This window comes from Zingiber officinale, chromosome 7B (assembly GCF_018446385.1).
Source record: "Zingiber officinale cultivar Zhangliang chromosome 7B, Zo_v1.1, whole genome shotgun sequence".
Classification (NCBI taxonomy): domain Eukaryota; kingdom Viridiplantae; phylum Streptophyta; class Magnoliopsida; order Zingiberales; family Zingiberaceae; genus Zingiber; species Zingiber officinale.
The window spans coordinates 105,752,685-105,770,826 of record NC_055999.1 but is presented as its reverse complement, the minus strand read 5'-3'; the positions used below and the strand labels follow the sequence as shown (position 1 = coordinate 105,770,826).

General features: G+C 40.0%; 2 protein-coding genes and 1 pseudogene across 5 annotated transcripts; 1 reads left to right on the top strand and 2 right to left on the bottom strand.

The window, feature by feature from the left end:
• Positions 1 to 4,373: 4,373 nt before the first annotated feature.
• LOC122006723 (probable BOI-related E3 ubiquitin-protein ligase 3) lies at positions 4,374 to 6,247 on the top strand. Of its 4 annotated transcripts, none has more exons than XM_042562322.1 (3): positions 4,374 to 5,031; positions 5,099 to 5,375; positions 5,459 to 6,247. In XM_042562322.1, exons 1-3 carry the CDS (start codon positions 4,889 to 4,891, stop codon positions 5,951 to 5,953), a joined length of 915 nt encoding a protein of 304 aa, XP_042418256.1. In that variant the 5' UTR covers positions 4,374 to 4,888; the 3' UTR covers positions 5,954 to 6,247. The 4 variants fall into 4 exon arrangements, with proteins under 4 accessions (XP_042418256.1, XP_042418255.1, XP_042418254.1 ...); XM_042562321.1 differs by having other exon boundaries at positions 5,456 to 6,247; XM_042562320.1 differs by having other exon boundaries at positions 4,375 to 5,034.
• A 963-nt stretch (positions 6,248 to 7,210) lies between these two features.
• On the bottom strand, positions 7,211 to 8,305 carry LOC122006725 (deoxyuridine 5'-triphosphate nucleotidohydrolase-like). The gene is made up of 3 exons (XM_042562323.1): positions 7,975 to 8,305; positions 7,797 to 7,888; positions 7,211 to 7,702 (listed from the first exon to the last, which is right to left on the bottom strand). The coding sequence occupies exons 1-3, from the start codon at positions 8,226 to 8,228 to the stop codon at positions 7,458 to 7,460; spliced, it is 591 nt and encodes a 196-aa protein (XP_042418257.1). The 5' UTR covers positions 8,229 to 8,305; the 3' UTR covers positions 7,211 to 7,457.
• A 1,836-nt stretch (positions 8,306 to 10,141) lies between these two features.
• Positions 10,142 to 13,574, bottom strand: LOC122006722 (annotated as a pseudogene).
• Between the last annotated feature and the right edge of the window lie 4,568 nt (positions 13,575 to 18,142).

Sequence of the window (18,142 nt, the reverse complement as noted above, 5' to 3'; positions counted from 1 at the left end):
CCTTTGCATTTCAATCCCCTCTTCTGGAGAGACTGGAAGAGGTTTATAGTGAATTATCCATCAATAGGACCACGAGACCTAGGTCTTTGAGTAGGAGTCGCCGAAGACTCTGAACCAAGTAAAACCTCCTGTGTTTTTTTTTGTATTCTCATTCCGCTTTAATTTTCTGCTGCGTACTTAATTTTTGAAAAGTCTTTAAGACACGTGATTCACCCCCCCTCTCACGTGCATCTCGATCCAACACTTGGAACCACCCCAAGGCACCTGGAGAATACTGACGTGGCAGCACCTTGTCGAAAGTTTATCCCGCAAACTTTATGTTGGAGCAATCCCAATGGTCCGTGCGACCATGTGTTTTAATATTTGGGCAAGGGGTTTAAGTTAGATTCACCCTTATATTTGATATATGTATTTGAGTTATACATGTTTGCAGGATACACATATGACTCAGGTTGATCGCTTCGGGTCCGGTGAAGGATGAAGCATCCGAGGGACCATGGACAAGGCAGCAATGATAAGGGCTGAGGGAAGTGACTTTGAGGCATAAGCGAAGGATGACATTGGGGACAAGCCGCGGGCTTGAATGCATCCAATGGATGATAGCCAAAGGAAGTAGGCTTGAAGACAAAAGGTCAAGGCTGCAACAAAGAGTCAAGTGAGTCGTAAGGGTGAGGGTCCAAATGCTGAGAGACTATACTTGGGGTACTAGTCGGCTGATGGAAATGGTAGTCGACTGGTATAATCGACTGGGTAGTCGACTGGGAGCGAACAGAATGCTTCTGTTCGCTCGACCAGTGTGGAACAATCAACTGGTACTTTCACTAGTCGATTGATATCTAGCCGTTGGATTGTAACGATCGAATCTCCACAGAAAGCAGTCGACTGACACTTTCACTAGTCGACTGGTAGGTGGAGTTTTCCAACCCGTGGCCTATATAATCAATGCTTGGAAGCTTGGTTAAGATTGATAAAATTAGTAGTCAGCAAGTGCTCAAGGGTTTTTTGTAATCCAAGAGGTCTTGGTGAGTGTTATGGTGAGGTTTCTCCACCCACAAAGAGGCTTGAGCTAGCCGGAATTTGTCGGAGACTAATCCACTGACGGATTGAGGGATCATCCATTTTACGGATAACCGTGGAGTAAAAGAAAGTTATCTTCGAACCACGTTACATCGGCGTGTCAGTTTGTTTGCTTGTTCTTTCTTGTTCTTTAGCTTTCGTATTCATATTAGTATTGTATTTCCGCTTGCACACTAACGAATATGTAGGAAGCAATCAATTTGGGGGTGTCATTTATTCAACCCCCTTTTAGCTGGCCACGAAATTCCCTACAAGTGATATCAGAGCCAATGTCGCACTTCACCGGACTAACCGTCAAGAAGGGCAACGCTTAAAAATATGACCGACTTGATAGAATTGTTTGATCGAGATCGCGCTAGAGGAGGGGTGAATAGCGCTAGTGGCTTTCACGCATTTCGGATTCGTAAAACTATCGAGTTAAAGCAGTGGAAATAAAAGACAACAAACGTAAACACAAGTATTTAATTGGTTCGGAGTCGTCCGATTGCAAAGGTGAAAGAGAAAGGATTAATCTAAATCATTGAATTTGAACCAGCAAAGATTATATCAAAACTCAATAGTCAATTGTCATTTCAAATATTCCTTTTCACAAACGGATGACACATAGTGGAAAGATATAGACCACATTATTAGGGATGGGAGATAGTAAGCATACTTATAATAAAAAGACATGTTCATTATGCTAAGCATTAATGATAATTGGCATCTCCAATTTTCAAGGCACCAGTGTGACATCATCTCAATACCAAGTGGCAAAACCCAAACCAAGTGTCCAAGCAATAAACAAAAGACACAAGAAACACAAGTATATAGTTAGTCGGGCTTGCAACTTCCTTCAATTAGACTAAAAGAGGAGACTTCTAATACGACGAATAAGGTAGGGCTTCCGCGTCAGGATCAAAGTCAAGAAGATCGATTGATGTGACAATTAAAATGAAAAAGAATCAACACTCGAGGTTAGCAGAGTCATTTGGCTTAGCTGATTAGTCTGGTCAATCAGACCATTGATCTTATCAGATCCCGAGTCCCTCAAATCGATGAATATCGAATTATATCAGCATCATTCAGAGATGAGTTAAGTGTCCCCACTGAGTGCTCTAACTAATTAAACCGAAGGTTCGATCAAACATGCTAGACACATCACATGATCAGACCAGACTCTTGATCCAAATGTAGAGGCCGAGTGTAGACTGAGTCCTTAAGCGTGACATCCATCCTTTATCCAACCCTATTGCGCCTACAACAAAAGTCAATTGAGCTATCAAGGGGACTCGACCAGCCTGCCAACAAAGTATATTAGGGGATCATCAACACAACGACTTAATATTCCCTTTTAGCATTTTATATGACAATTGTCAAAGAATTAAAAGAATATTCCCTATGCAATCTTTAAAAAAAACTTCTACTCTACAAATCACAAAATGGTAAATCCATTTTAAAAAAATACCAAAATGTCACAAGGTCAATCCTTTTTTGGTAATATTTCAAGATTAGTACAAAAAGTAAATTAACACTATAAAAGATGATTTTCATTTATAGGCACAGATACGCAAATGCTACGCTACACAACCTAAGTCATTTAGATTCTACTGTTCATTATATTTTCTCTCATCCATTTGTTTAACTTGAGCGTCAAAATACTTGTGCTAGAACTTCTCCCTGATTCAGTTGTTGACGTTTTTTCCCTTTACTTTTTTTTTTTTGACACACAAGATCACTTGGCATGCCTTCTACCTCCAACTCACAATTTCACATGGTCAATACCAAAGTCACCTACCCAATACACTCTTCTCCGATTTAAAACCGGATCATTTAATAAAAGCTCACATGAAGCATTTGGTGCTCGCACAGAATCAGTGTTCATGATTAGAAAAGGAGAGAGATCATGAACAATCTCGCACATTGATCATCGAATGGTGCTGCTCCTCCCACTGAATTTATGGCCTATCAAAGTGGCCAGATGTCTAGCGTTTCAGATTCTTCGAGTGACCTGCTGAGCTTAAACCCTATGAAATTCTCATGCTCGAGTTAAAAGTCATATGGTAGCTGAAGTTAAATGGCTAAATGATATTCTGATTTAGTATCCAAGTTGGAACGCACTCTTGTTCTGCCATGTTCCAATATCTTCACAGGAAACAAACTTGCTTTCTTTCAATTTCTGCCCGTCACTGTCAACTGTTGTGAGTAATCTGCATTTTGATCCTTTAGTCATCTCAAATGTCACCCTTCTGCTTCCAAAACATCAGCAAAAGCATGCCGAGCTGTGTCTTAACTCTTAACAGCTCCCATTGCAGTTGGGGCGGCCACATCTAATTGCACAGTTTGCGAACCGAAGCTTACCACTGTTGATGGAAGCTTGTGATGGATATTGGGGAACGATCGCCATTCTTTATCCTCTGGACTTTGCTTGTCGTTAGGCCATTGTGGGATAGTTGCCATGCATGACATGTGAACCCCACACAAGTTTCTTCTCGACAATGATGCATCTTTTTCTCTTCCTCTTTTCTTTTCTTTATACAAGAGGGAATGGTTTCCAAGCAAAGCTCATGAACACAAGTGCGCAAGCAAAGCATGTTCCCATCTCACGAAATAATTATGGGGCTGGCTGGGAGACCAAGGCTTGCAGGTCAGTGGTGGCACGGCACCTGCCCTACCCTGGCCAACAACGAGCTTGCTTTGGCCTTTTGCATGTTGAGAACTTGACTCCCTCTTTTGATGCGCCTTTTGTTCAGAGCATGGTACCACCTTGGCTTTCAACATACGGAACCTGCCAAAAGCTAGCCAACGTGAAAGTAAGCACACATGAGAAAAGTGAATCAAGGGAGAGAGGAGAGGAGAGAAGGGTGGGACACATTTGCTTGGGCACTCATCTTTAAGTCGGATGGGTTGAGCTGAAGGAAAAGGGCCAGGCATCAGCTCACTTTCCACGAGGTTCTTTGGATGGTCAAGAGTTGGATGGATGTGGACAATAAAGTAGACCACCAAATCTTAGTTAAGCATTATGAAGTCGGATGAGTAATCATTAACTAAAATTTCATCTCTAAGGTCTGTTTACTCGTGCTCCACCTCCCAGTTCCACTCCTTGCTTTCCCTCCCTTGTTAGTTGGGTCGATGGAGGCAATAATGGAGGCATGGAATGGTGCAACACAGGGATGGAATCACATCCATCCCTATCTATCCATTATTATGCTATCTATCCATCCTTGATGCCCATTTCTTTCTTTTCCCTTGGCTCGCTGACTTGCATGAATGCGAAAGCGATTCTATAGACGAGAGTGGAGGGCACTGTAGGTGGCCAAACTCCAAAATGCTTCTTAATGGCCTTTAATTGCTTTGAATCATGAGGCGGTGAGGGTGGCTGATCCATAGTGCATTTCTTAGTGTGAAAGGCTAAAAAAGTGCAGGATAATCTACATGCTAAGCATGACTGGTTGGCCCCAATTCCTGATGCCTTGTATTTAAATCTAAGGACCACTGAGTTGGAGTTTGACATTGATGTCCGACTCAGTTTGTATTCTCCCCATGATGCTGCTGTATAAGCTGCTCTGACACCCATCAGTAGCTATTTCTTGAAGGGCAGGAAGCCTCTCTTAATCCATCGATAGCTATCTTATAGCTTTCCTAAAGGCCACCACTGGTAGGGCAATGACCACTGCAGCATCTGATTCTTGGGAAACCTTGGGACACATCCAAGATGAAGCTCAAGTGATCAAGGATTATTTAGCCCTTGAGCTTTCTTAACCCTCCTTAACCCTAAACCAAACCCTGAATAAACCCCCCATGCCTTCCCCCACCCACCCATCTCAATTGCATGCACCACCTCATTCCTCGCCCTGCCTCTTTTCTCTCCTTTCTACCCTTCCAACAGACAGCGTCACAACTTATAACCCCGCCTCTCATGTCTGTCGAAGCGCATCGTCTTGATCTCTTCCCTTCCCAGCTCATCAGAAACGGGTGGTTAGATCTCCATACCTGATCTCTCTGTTGCCGTCTCTTCTCCAACTGATTCAAGCTTTTGCAGGGAGTTTGTCGGCGGCAGTCGTCAGGATCGATCCGCCGTCCACGACATGCAATTGGGATCCGCCGGTGGAACTTTGCTTCCCTTTGCTGCTCCAATGGCGAAGACGGCCGCCGCAGCCTCCACCTCCGAGAGCGGCCTCACTTTCAACAACCTCCCCGAGGCTTCCAGGAAGCGGCCGCGAGAGTTGTCTGATAACACGCTCTCCTTCCTCGGCGAGGACTTGTCCTCCCTCGTCCAGCAGCAGATGTTCCACGTCGATCGCCTCATCCTCCAACATGTAATTGCTTGTTGAAATTGGAAATTTAATGTTTTGGAATCAGGAGAGGGGGGGAAACGATATTTTTATTGGTTGTGTAGCAGGTGGAGAAGGTGAGGATGGAACTGGTCGAGAAGCTGAAGCGGTTCCTGCGGCGGATCCTGGCGGCGGTGGAGGAAGGCGTGTCGAAGCGGCTGAAGGCGAAGGAAGAGGAGATGGAGAGGGTGAGGTACCTGAACTTGGCACTGGAGGAGCGCGTGCGGAGTCTCTGCGTGGAGAACCAGATGTGGCGGGAGCTGGCCCGGAGCAGCGAAGCAACAGCCCACGCGCTGCGGGCCAACCTCGAGCAGGCGCTGGCGGCGGCCGCGGAGGCCCAACCCGAGGCGGCCGCCGACGACGCCGAGTCCTGCTGCGAAGGCGGCAACCCCGCGGAGGGGAGGAGGCTAGTGTGCCGCTCGTGCGGCGAGAGGGAACCAGCTGTGCTGCTGCTGCCCTGCCGCCATCTCTGCGTCTGCGCCGCCTGCGGACCGGCGGCCGCGGCTTGCCCCGTCTGCCACTGCTGCAAAACTGGCAGCGTCCTCGTCAACATGTCGCCGTAATCGACTCGTCTTCCATTAAAAAAATTTACAAGAAAGAAAATAAAATCGAGACAGAAATTACCAGCCTCCTTCCCATTCAATCAAATCGGATGTCATGCAAAAGAATTAACAACCTGTTTTAAGTAATCTCGTACGCATGCGCCGCTGTATCGACAGAAGTGACGTGGCAAGCTGTCCCTTGTATTGTTCTGGACATTCCACAAGCCTTCCCACTTCTTTTTTTTTCTTTTTTGCCCAATAAAATTACTAATTCGATCGTTTACGATTATAAATACAAAAAATATGGTCTCTCTATGTACATTTAGATAAATGAAGCATATTCATCTATATAATAATATTAGTAGGAGAAATTAAAATATAAATTTATATTTTATTTTAGAAAGAAATAATTCCAGAACTAGAATAATGGACACGAACTAAATTGCCATATCTATGAATAATCAATCCCTCGAGCCTTCTGAAACTACTCTTTATTATATATCAAATCAAATAATAAAGTGTTTCTCCTTTGAACCCCAAGAAATATGGAGCTCCTTGAAATTCATCTTTCCTTCCGAATGGACCAAATTAGATCCGTGTCAGAGTTAAATGATACATGGCCGGAAAAAAAAAATCAAATTTAGGTTAGAACCCTAGCTAGTAGCAAACCCCACCACTCTAGTGCCCCAACCAAATCCCTGCCAATGTCTGTGGACTTTCAATGAGCTTGGCATGTTCTCACTTCTGATGCATGCATGAAATCAGTGAGGACTGAAAGTTAGATGTTTACTTGGATTTGATGAAACATAAAAGTGGTCATTCATGTGCTAATTGGACAGAACAATTAAGTGACATCATAACCTCCACCAGTCACAAAGTGCTGCCATATTTCACTAACTGAATGCAGATAAAAAAAATGGAATTAAACAAATCAATTCTTACTGATGGAAGTCACTCACTTGCTGTTGCTAATGTGGGTCACAGGTTGGTTGCGTTCATGCCATTTTCTTCTTGCTATGGACTGCCCATAATAGTTGTTTGAATATTAAGTATACTAACCTAAACTTTGTGTTGTTTGGCAGCCACTTTGGCCAACATAATGGCTTCTCGATCAGATTAATAAAAAATGTTTAGCTCTAAGCCAACTGGTCTTATCCAACTTTAATTCAACAAATGAGATTTAACAATGATCGAAGTGATGATAAAGCACCAAGAGAGCTGTGTCAATATCAACTATGTACCTATTTACTATATTGTAAATTGATATCAACTGATTGCAACCCAAGTAGACATTTTTTTTAAACTAAGATTTGCATATTGTCGTAGATATAAGTATGTAATTGGTCGATAATTATATCTATCTAGGAACAACACATGAGAACACATCAGTCATTAGACATGAACAGATGCTACATTTAATGGAATTAAAAGACCAAGGATTTCACAAACAAAGCAGAGAATTTAACTTGCAAAGACGATGTTCCTCAGCATGATGAACAGAGAAGGCGAGCCGAGTTTAATCACATCACGCACCTGTTGATCCGAATCCGCCGTCGCCCCTGGCAGTGGAGTCCAAGTCGACAGCCTCGATCACCTCTGGCGTCATGATCCTCTCGAGTATCAGCTGAGCAATCCGATCCCCGGGCTTCACCTCGAAGTCCGCGTCAGAGTGGTTGAACAGAATGACACCCACGGGTCCGCGGTAGTCCGCATCGACCACGCCGGCACCTACGTCAATCGAGTACTTCCACGCCAGGCCCGATCTCGGAGCTACAACATTAGCATTTCCAAATTGCTATTGGTAAGTAAACTTCCACATGGGCATTCCATCGAACAGGTGGGGGCCGTGGGGCAGTGATGTTACCGATGCGGGCGTAGGCGCCATCGGGAATGGCGATGCTGAGATCGGTGGGGACTAGGGCTTTGCCACGGGCGGGCACGACCACTGCCGCAGCACTGTATCGAGAATGAAAAGCAATATGATGCTCGATCGGCTTCGCCCAAGAGGTGCGAACGAATCGGAGATGAAAACTTTTCTGTACCTGGAGAGGTCGTAGCCGGCGGAGAGCGGGGAAGCTCGCGAAGGCAAGACGGCATTTTGGGACAGCTTCTTGACGCGGAAGAGAGGGCGCCGGATCGCATCGGCACCCGAGCTGCCGCTGTCAATGGATTCAGAGGAGACCATTGTCGAGAGAAAGAGCGGAGGAGGAAGTCTAGCATTGGGGCTGCGATTGGTGAGATGTAGACGCCGGAAACTAGGGCTGAGGATTGGTGGTAACGCTTCCATTCCCGCCATGGCGTTTTTTTTTGGGTGTGTGCGCGCGCGCGAAGTTCAGGAATATCCCGTGGGCATTTTGGATTTTCCCTTCTACCCTTCTTATTATTTCCATTCGAATTTGTGTAGCAATCGATTGATTATCGATCGGTAACAGTAGCTAATTAAAAAATATTACTCTTAAGATAATATAAATTAATATTTAAATACATAAATATTAAAGAGATTTAGAAGAATATAAAAGTTTTAGTTTGGAGTGATTTGAAATTTTTTAGGCCGTTGATTTCATTTAAAAATAATTGATAGATCTAAAAAATTTTGAATCACTTTGAATCAAGATTTTTATGTTTGTCTAAATCTCCTTAATATATTTATACTATCAAATATCAATTTGACATATAAAATTCATAGTAGTAATTTTTTTAACTTATTTTCAATCAAGTTAGTATTATCAACCAATTAATTCGGATGAGTTCTATAGTCGTGAATACATTCCACCAATTGATTGTTATGTTATATTGTAGCAATCGATTGGTAATACTAACTCGATTAGAAACGAGTTAAAAAGAAAAAATCAATACCCTCAATATAGTGTATCATATCGATACTAAGAGAAGAGTCGTAGGAAGTTATTTATTATATCAATTAATGAGTATCATCAACGTAACACTTATAATAAATAATGAACATTTGATATAATTTTTCAAATCGAGAATGAGTTGAAAATATCAAAAAAATTTATAATCCAAGTATTCAGCTCTTCGAACCGATTAATCCTAAAGATGATTGACTCAACACTACAAAAGTTTTCCACCGATCACCCCACTAAAATAAATCGAGAAACATTTATAGAAATACATCCAAATAGCTAGTATTCTTAAAATTATCGTCCCACTTAGAGAAATAGAAATGGGAATCACTTCAAACCAAAAACTTGGAACTTGTCTACATCTCCATAATAAATGTATATCCTTAAACAAAAATTTAACTTAGTGTATTTAGAACAGTAATTTTTTCAACTTATGTCCAATAGTAATCAATTGGTAAAATATTTTATCATAATAAAATCATCCGCAATCAATTGACAAATTTATTAACCGATTGAGAACAACAATTAGAAAATGGTCGTGATTTAAATATTCTAAAATTTTATGGACGTGATTTTATAAATTACCATTCCTTCTTTTAAAATCGAGATTGAGTTTTTTTATATATTATTTATTTTTTATTATTATTATCATAATATAGTATAGATATATCCTTTAGGCAGAGTCTATTAATTTAGATTGGGTTCATTAAGTTGACTCACTCTACCAGACACTTTAAACTGATTGGGTTGATATTTTATCAATCTAAATCCATCACAGGTTGACCCGACTAGACCCGTGACCCGTATGAATTGGCCCATCACATACTAATTGGCCCATCACAGACTTGAGTTGGCTCAAAGATTGAGAAATACATATTAACAAAATTTTATATAAATTTATTTTTTTTATATAATTTTAAAATAAAAATAACACCTTTTATTTATTTACATATCTTATTTGTTTGTTTGTGTCTATTTACATTTAAAATATAAATATACTTTATTGATAAAACCTTTTCGAGTAAAAAGTTGAATATATAAAATTATTTTTTATTTAAAAAAATTGATGACCCACCGATTGGTCTGCCTAATTTACAATATCTTGGATTGAATTAAAAAATTTTCAATCCGTAAAAATAATTGAGTTTGGATTAGAGATTTTCCAATCCGCTAAGATGACAAATCAAGTAGTTCCACCCGCTAAATGATTAATCCGTCATAAACTGACCTGTCCCGTCACATATTAATCCACTCTACTTTTAGGATAAATTGGGTGGAGTTTAAAATCATAGGCTTCGATTGGACCTTGAAAACCTTTGATTATGTATAACAAAATCTTTCTGAGTTAGCACCCAAAAAACTATATCAAGCTATTTCCTCAAATAACTTAAAACATAACCTATCCAGGAAATGAATCGCGACTCTAGTAGTTGGGATAAACCGGAGTTCAAGATACACTGGAAATGAATAATTACAGAAGGTTACACAAAGCCTAAGTGCCTGAGATGAGAAGAGGCAATATGTAATGGCTAAGGAGTCCTCTTCAATCAGGTTTGTAGCATCCATTTGATTTCTCTTCAATTAGGTTACACCAGATTGATTTCTCATCAATGTCAATGGTAAGGTTCAGCTAACCCTCCTGTCTCCACCAAATGCCCAAATCTGCAAGAACAAGAATCCTCATCAAACTTGATTCACCTTGGCATCGGAAACCAAAAGTAGTAGGAAAAACAGAGTTGCAGCTTCTTGCATTCTGCATTAGTATTCAACGTGGTGGCTGTTGTGGTAAAATTACTATTAGATTGCATGAATCTACAAGTTATGGATATCTAGCTATGATGTCGGCGAAGAAGGACAAGGCTAGAGGAATTAAATTTGGATGAATTCAGCCAGTTGCAATCAGGTGAAACTAACTTCGTCTGAACTGGTTTCCGTGGGGCCGAGGTGAATGTGGCGAGAAAAGGCATGCTTAACTCGTTCAAATTGCAGATAATTCAAGTGAAACCAGAATGGGCAAATGTTGTGAAAAAGGAAGAAGTTAGGTGAGAGGTCATCCAAATTGGAGAATACTTTGTCATCAGCAATCACTATATGTAATTGATTGTGTTCAAGTATTTTAAACAAGCAAACTGTGAATAAAATCGGCTGCGGAAGATTCACCTTGAGGTTCTTGTCCCAACTCCCTGTGCATAAAGCACTACCATCAGAAGACAAGCCTAAGCAGCTTATGCGTGACTCGTGAGAATTTTGAAGCGTCCCCAAGTTCAAAACCACCTACGAGAAATGAACGTGCACAAACACAAATCATATTGCGGTTAATAAGTTACTGAAAACTATGCATTTTAGGATGGTAGGAAAGTGCATTTACCTCGCCAACTAGTGTATCCCATACATAACAATCACCGCTGGAATAACCAGTCTTCCGGATAAAGAAAAGGCAATGGACGTGACAATTGGGACCTCATTATCGTCAGTATCATGCTGTTGACTGTAAACTTGAACCTGATGTCTTGTTCGCATGTCATATAACCGGCATGTGCTATCATTGGAGCCAGTCCCAAATCTCTGCCCATCAGGGAAGAACTTGACAGTGTTGACATCTCCTTGGTGACCATGATAAGTCTGAACGGCACGGCTAGCAATTCGAGCATCCCATAACCGTGCAGTTGCATCGCAGGAGCCAGAGACAAACATGTTTGAATTTGAACTGTTGATTGAGACACTGCAGAAATAAACAAAGAAATTGCATGTCAAAGTATATTTTTAAACAAAGAAGTTGGTATGCTAAAAATTTAAACTTGATCTTTTAATCTTTACACTTATAGATCCTGTATGATAGTAATTCGTATAATGAATCCTAGTTTGATCAGTGCTTTTATACATAATAATCCTCGGGAACAATTTTTTACAATTTATAGTTTGTCTAATGTCTCTGATGATTCATCGTTCCATATGCTAGCTTCAATTTTTTATAATGAGAATGAATCACCTGATTTACCTTGATTTGACAAGGTATAGCAAAGTAGCTTGTTAATTGCCAGATGTTATATGTTTCTCACTAATTTCTTAAGATATGAAGCATTAAACTGCTAGAAAGAGTGTATGTTAAGCCTCTTATATCATGTTTAATCAATTCAAAAGTGCAGAGGAACTGATAATACTACATTTAGGTAATTCAACCCCCTATCTGTTATCTTGAAATTCAACCTCATATCTCCAATCTGGCGATAGCAAGTCTTGTATGGTGGGGGTATGTAATGGAACTTTCACATCTAGATTATTTTTTTTACTATGATAAGTATGAAATGAAAAGCAATAAGTTTATCATACATTTTCAATGATATGCTAGAGTAAAGAAAAGAACTATCTCAAGTACCAAAGAAGGCAGCAAAAAATTTAAACTGAGTAGCCCTCGGGATCTTACAATCATCTTCAGGAAGAAAGGACTATGCCAAATGTCATGGACTTGTGGTTACACTAAATAGTTCAATTGTAAGTTTTTAAAATGTACCTGAATAAAATAATATTACCTCAATACAGAAGCTGTATGTCCTGAAGGAAACTCTCCACCAAAAACAGAAATCCTTTGGCCAGTTGTGACATCCCATAGAACACATGTTTGATCACCAGAGCTAGTAATCAACCGAGTCTCTTGATCAGGAACATACTGACAAGAATACACATAACCTTTGTGCCCAGTAAGTACCCTGGAGACAGGAATGCTATCTCTTTCAACATGAGAATTGAGATTGAAAATAGAGCAAGCACTGTCAAAACCTCCACAGGCAACAGACAGTCCATTTGGTGCAAATGCACAGGTCACGACCCAGGGGCATTGAAGCTTTATAGCATGTGTTTTCTGACTCGTTAAAGCATTCCATACAATCAGTCGTCCATCCTGAGAAGCGCTGACAATCCGGTTCCTTTCAGGTGTCCAGTCCAGTCCAATGAATAAACCTGGAACCTTAAAATAAAACTCATTGCTTTCCAATCTTGATAAAAAGCATGCTAAACAACTATGTATTGACAAATAAAGTTGTAGAATGAAAAGCAAACACTAGATGACTGGTTATGTTGAGCAACTCTCCACCTACCATACCTTTTCAATCTCCAGTAGTTCTTTACCTTATCATTACAACTTATACATAGTATAAAGAATTCCACAGATCTTAGATTATTATGCACGATAGCAAGGAAAGGTTCATCTAGGTAGAAGTGGCCAAAAATAGCCAGGAAAAAAAAAAAATCAACCAACCTTGCCGGTATGACCCTGCAAGATCCTGCAGCAAACGAGATCCGTGGGGCTGAAACTAATTGCCGATCTCCCTTGGCTTCTACCATACCCAGACACTGAAACATGAACACCACCATAAGCCTAGAGCGTATGTAAGAAAACGAGAAACCCCAAAAAGTGCGAGAAACAACTGCCTCCTCTGCTTCAATCTCTCCCTCAGAGAGTTGACCGTAGCCGTTGCGGCAGTGTGCCGCTCCTTCAACTCCGCGACCGACATCCACGAAACCCAACCCTAGCTCCAACTAAACCGAAGGGAAGAAACGGAAATCAAGGGTCACCGCTGATGATTACCCTCTCCTTGCGCCCGATAGGCGCCCTACTCGCCGTCTGCATGAGCCAAAATTGCGCCTTGGAGGAGCAGGCGAGTGCGGAGGTGGCGGACGAAGCCGAGGAGACAAAGAAGGCGGACTCAAAGTAGAACTGGAATTGAGCGTCGCTGACGTCAGCAAAACATCTGGATGCCTGGAGCCAAAGTCGACGGGACTCGGTGCGGACGTTTTATGTGTCCCACGCGTCACGGGCCGCAGCTAATCATCATCCCATGCGAGATAAATAGACGATCAGATATGGAACGTCTGAACGAATCTTAACGCATTCGAACGAATATGGAAGAAGCAAGGGTTTTTCTCGAATTCACGCTCCTACATTGCAGTTCGGATCCTCTGCATCAAACATCCCTGCACCATTCCTGCACCACAAATCTCATATAAAATGTTATCACGTGTAAAGCACGTGCACACTGGACCACCAACTCACACGAAACGCAAGAGCCAGCGATCCCTAGCCTCTCCATCGTCCCCGCGTTCGCGACGGTCACCGATTTACCAGCTAAAACGAAGAGGAGGAGGAGCCCTAACCTCATGCCGGCGACGGAAGCCTCTCTCTACCACAGCGTCCCCGACGGCGGAAAACCCTCACGCCCACATATTTCCCAACCCTAACCCCTCGCGTCCTCGATGGCGCGCGGCGTCCGCGACGACCTCCAACAACCCCGACTCACGCAGAAATCCAACTCCGACGACCTATTACAGTTCCCTGACTCCTCTGAGGTCCAGCCCTGCCCGGCGACCAGCGACACCCAAGCTCTGCCGTCCTGATTTTGGTATATGTTTTGAGCTTTCCTCAACGTTAGCTTTCCTTTAGGGAACTGTAATAGGTTAGATGTTGAGTTTGTTGAATACTGCACAGATGCAATATTCGACTGGACCAAAATGCTGCACAGATGCAGTATTCATCCAGACCAAAATGTAAACCATATGCATAAAAATACTGCACAGATGCAGTATTCAGTGCACAAAAATGCTGCACAGATACAGTATTCAGTGGACAAAAATTTTAACCAAGAGTATGGGCATTTGATACCTATTCTGGTTCTTGTTAATTACTATTCTTGGTAGGATCTGGAGCATTTGATAACTAAATAGAAGTTGGACATGCAGTAATTTGACATAAAATTATTGTTTTATATGCTTCTTTTGTGTTAATTTTTTTTCCATAATAGATTTTTTTTATAGGATCAAAGTAATTATCATAGAGGGTGAATCTACAAGTTGTCGTCGTTTGAATTTTGAAGGAAATGAGGATATTCAGGAAGGTGACTTTGATGTTATTGATGAAGGTAATAAGAATCATATTGGGAATGTATTGAGCTTCATTATATCAAATTTTCCTTTTTAGTCATTTTGCTTTGTTTGTTTGATTGTATAGGCTTGAACATTGAAACAGATTTGGATATACCACAAATGGGATTGGAATTTGAGACAGAAGAAGATGCATATCAATTTTATTTGGCATATGCTAAAAAGGTTGGATTTGGTGTAAGGAGAGGTAGAATCCACAAGGATGAATTGGGTAAATTACTTGATAGGGTTTTTTGTTGTTGTGCCCAAGGTAAAAGAGGAAAAGACAAACGAGATCTTTATGTCAAAGCAAGTCGTGATGAAACAATGTTTGGTTGTGAGGCTAAGATGAAGATTTGTAATCGGAAAAAAGCAAGTTTACTGTGGTACAGTTTGTTAAAGAGCATAATCATTATCTCTCAAGTCCAAACAAAACACACCTCTATAGAAGTCATAGGAATATATCTTCTTCTGCAGCGATACAGATTGAGATGACAAGTGATGTGGGAATCCCCCCAAAAGCATCTCATGATCTTATGGTGAGGCAAGTTGGTGGGAGGGAAAATTTAGGATTTATTCCTGTGGATTATAAAAACTACTTGCGATCCAAAAGAACAATAAATATGAGAGTTGGGGATACAGGGGGTGTATTGGAATATCTACAGAAAATGCAGTTCGATGAACCTAATTTTTTTTATGCTATCCAAGTTGATGAAGATGATTTGATTACTAATATTTTTTGGTTTGATGCTAAGATGAGAGCTGATTATGCTAATTTTGGAGATGTTGTTTGCTTTGACACAACCTACAGAAAGAACAATGAAGGTCGGCCAATTGCATTGTTTGTAAGTGTTAATCATCATAAGCAATCCATACTTTTTGACGCCGCTTTATTATATGATGAAACCAGTTTGACTTTTGAGTGGTTATTTGATACATTAACTAGAGCTATGGGTGAGAAAAAGCCAACTACTATTCTTACAGATCAAGATGCAGCAATGGCAAAGGTGTTAGCTTCCAGATGACCTGAAACACATCATCATTTGTGCATTTGGCATATTTATCAAAATGCTGTCATACATTTGAGTGGAGTTTTTTCTATATTTAGAGACTTTGCTAAAGATTTTTCCTCATGTATATATGATTTTGATGAAGAGGAAGATTTTATTTTAGCATGGAACATGATGTTAGCCAAGTATGTACTTGAAGACAATGATTGGTTGAGGCGCATGTACAACATCAAGGAAAAATGGGCTTTAGTATATGGACGACAAATATTTTGTGCGGATATGACTACAACCCAAAGAAGTGACAGCATGAATAGTATTGTGAAAAAGTATGTCACTTATAAACACAAGTTTTTAGACTTCTTCAGTCACTTCCAAAGACTCCTTGATGATCATTGATATGAGGAATTAAAAGTTGATTTCAAATCAAATATAACTATTCCCTATTTAATGTTTCCAATTGAGATTTTAAAGCATGCTAGTGAAATTTATACTCCTGAGGTATACAAGTGTTTTCAACAGGAATGGTGCTTATCTCATGATTCTAATCTAGAAATTTGTGAGGATGTTGATACATTTACAAAATATAAAGTTACTCCTCACAAAAAGAAAAACCATCATATAGTTACACTTGATAAGAAGTGTGAAAAAATTGAGTGTAGCTGTAGAAAATATGAATTTGCTGAAATTTTGTGTTCTCATATTCTTAAAATATTTACGTGGAAAAATATCATGAAGATCCCAAGTGATTATGTATTGAAAAGGTGGACAAGAAAAGAAAAAATTGGATATTTTGGAGTTAATGATTCAATGACTAACAATGCTAGTTTGGATCCAAAAGTACGTCAAAACATACGTTACAAAGAGTTGTGTTGGTTGAATGTTCAATTGGTTACCAAGGCAGCAGAAAGGGATGACACTTACATGTTTGTTAAAGATGCTATGTTGAGTTTGTGTAAGATAGTGGATGATAAGTTACAAGGTAATGAATCAAATGTCCAACAATCAAATGTGAGCCAAGCATCCTAGGAATTTGATTATGGTGAAAGGAACTCTACTGGAGTGAAAGGGATTAAAATGAAGAAAAAAACAGTGTCAGGTAAGAGGTTGAAAGGTGGGTTAGAGAAGATTTCAAGGAAAAGAAAAGCAGCAAGGAAAACAAATCAAACTTCAACAATTGTAATGGTTTTTATTCCATAACTTTGCAAATTTTGTTTATTTGGTATTATTTGTTGTAACTTAAATCATTATATTTTTTTATAACACAAGGTGTAGATCAAAGTATTTCCACCGTGGCCAGCGTACAATGTGACCGGATCATTCATCAAGTTGGTATTTATTTTACTTATGTTAATCTAAGATAATTTATTTTTATAACTATCTAAGATTGTATTTTATTTTTTTGTTTTAGCCTATAAATTTTGTGTCAACAATTGGTAGCTCTGTTGGTAGTTTCAATATGACTGAGACTCAATTTCCACCATTATTGTCATCACAACTTTCTCAGGTATATATACATCTTACTTATCACAAGTTTTTTTAATTCTGATTGAAATTTATAATAGATACTGCTGCATTGGTGATATTGGTAAGCAACACTAACATGTTTAGACAAAAATCAAGAATATAATGATAAAACTATAGGTTGTAAAGTGAATAGACCACACCACCTAAGTAGTTATACAATGTGTTCAGTTCCAAAGGATAGTCTTTATTTCATACATTAGGCGGCATGCTCTAATGCATCACATGGATTTCTGTTTTCGTCAAATGTTGTTCTTTCCATTTTAGAGTTTCCAGGTAATCAACGTGTGTTTGCATATGGTACTTCTTCCATGGGCTCTTGTATGTGATATGCTAGTATTAGTTTGGAAAGTGACTTAAGAGACCTAAATCATGTTTAACACTTACAACATTGAAAATCAGAGAGACCTAAATCATGTTTAATCTCAGTCATGTAGAAGTTGAGGTCAGCACTGGAATAATACGAGATTAGTGACCCCATGAAAATCATCCCTATTGGAATTATTGTTTCGGCTTCCTAATAGTTTACAGTTGTTTATTGTTATAGGTGCAATTCCCATTTGTGCAGGTTTGCTGGACCACCTCCTGCGGCCTCCTCCCCTTAGACATCAACGATCTCATTTGGGTATGCAGAATGTTTTTTCCGTTCTGCTTTATAATATATAACTTGTGATTTGACTGACTGTATGCTGATTAGTGATATCTAATTGTGAATCTGTATTTTGTCATTACTAGCTTGCAATTGAATATGGAGTTTGTATTGCTGTTCTTGTACTATGTTTTGTCGATAAGAAGGGCACAGAGACCAATATTTAGGAAAAGCTTGGCAATGGATTCTCTCGTGCTCCTTTTGCCGTTGTTGTGGTAAGTTTCTTTGATCAAGCATGCCTTATTTGCAATTT

Bases quoted from the DNA above. Each gene is read 5' to 3' on its own strand.
- LOC122006723 (XM_042562319.1), top strand. From the start codon at position 4,889: ATGCACCACCTCATTCCTCGCCCTGCCTCTTTTCTCTCCTTTCTACCC. The intron at 5,035-5,098 runs GTTAGATCTCCA...AAGCTTTTGCAG, and splicing joins CAGCTCATCAGAAACGGGTG to GGAGTTTGTCGGCGGCAGTC. The intron at 5,376-5,455 runs GTAATTGCTTGT...TTGGTTGTGTAG, and splicing joins ATCGCCTCATCCTCCAACAT to CAGGTGGAGAAGGTGAGGAT.
- LOC122006725 (XM_042562323.1), bottom strand. From the start codon at position 8,228: ATGGCGGGAATGGAAGCGTTACCACCAATCCTCAGCCCTAGTTTCCGG. The intron at 7,889-7,974 runs GTACAGAAAAGT...TTCTCGATACAG, and splicing joins GCCGGCTACGACCTCTCCAG to TGCTGCGGCAGTGGTCGTGC. The intron at 7,703-7,796 runs GTAACATCACTG...CTAATGTTGTAG, and splicing joins TGGCGCCTACGCCCGCATCG to CTCCGAGATCGGGCCTGGCG.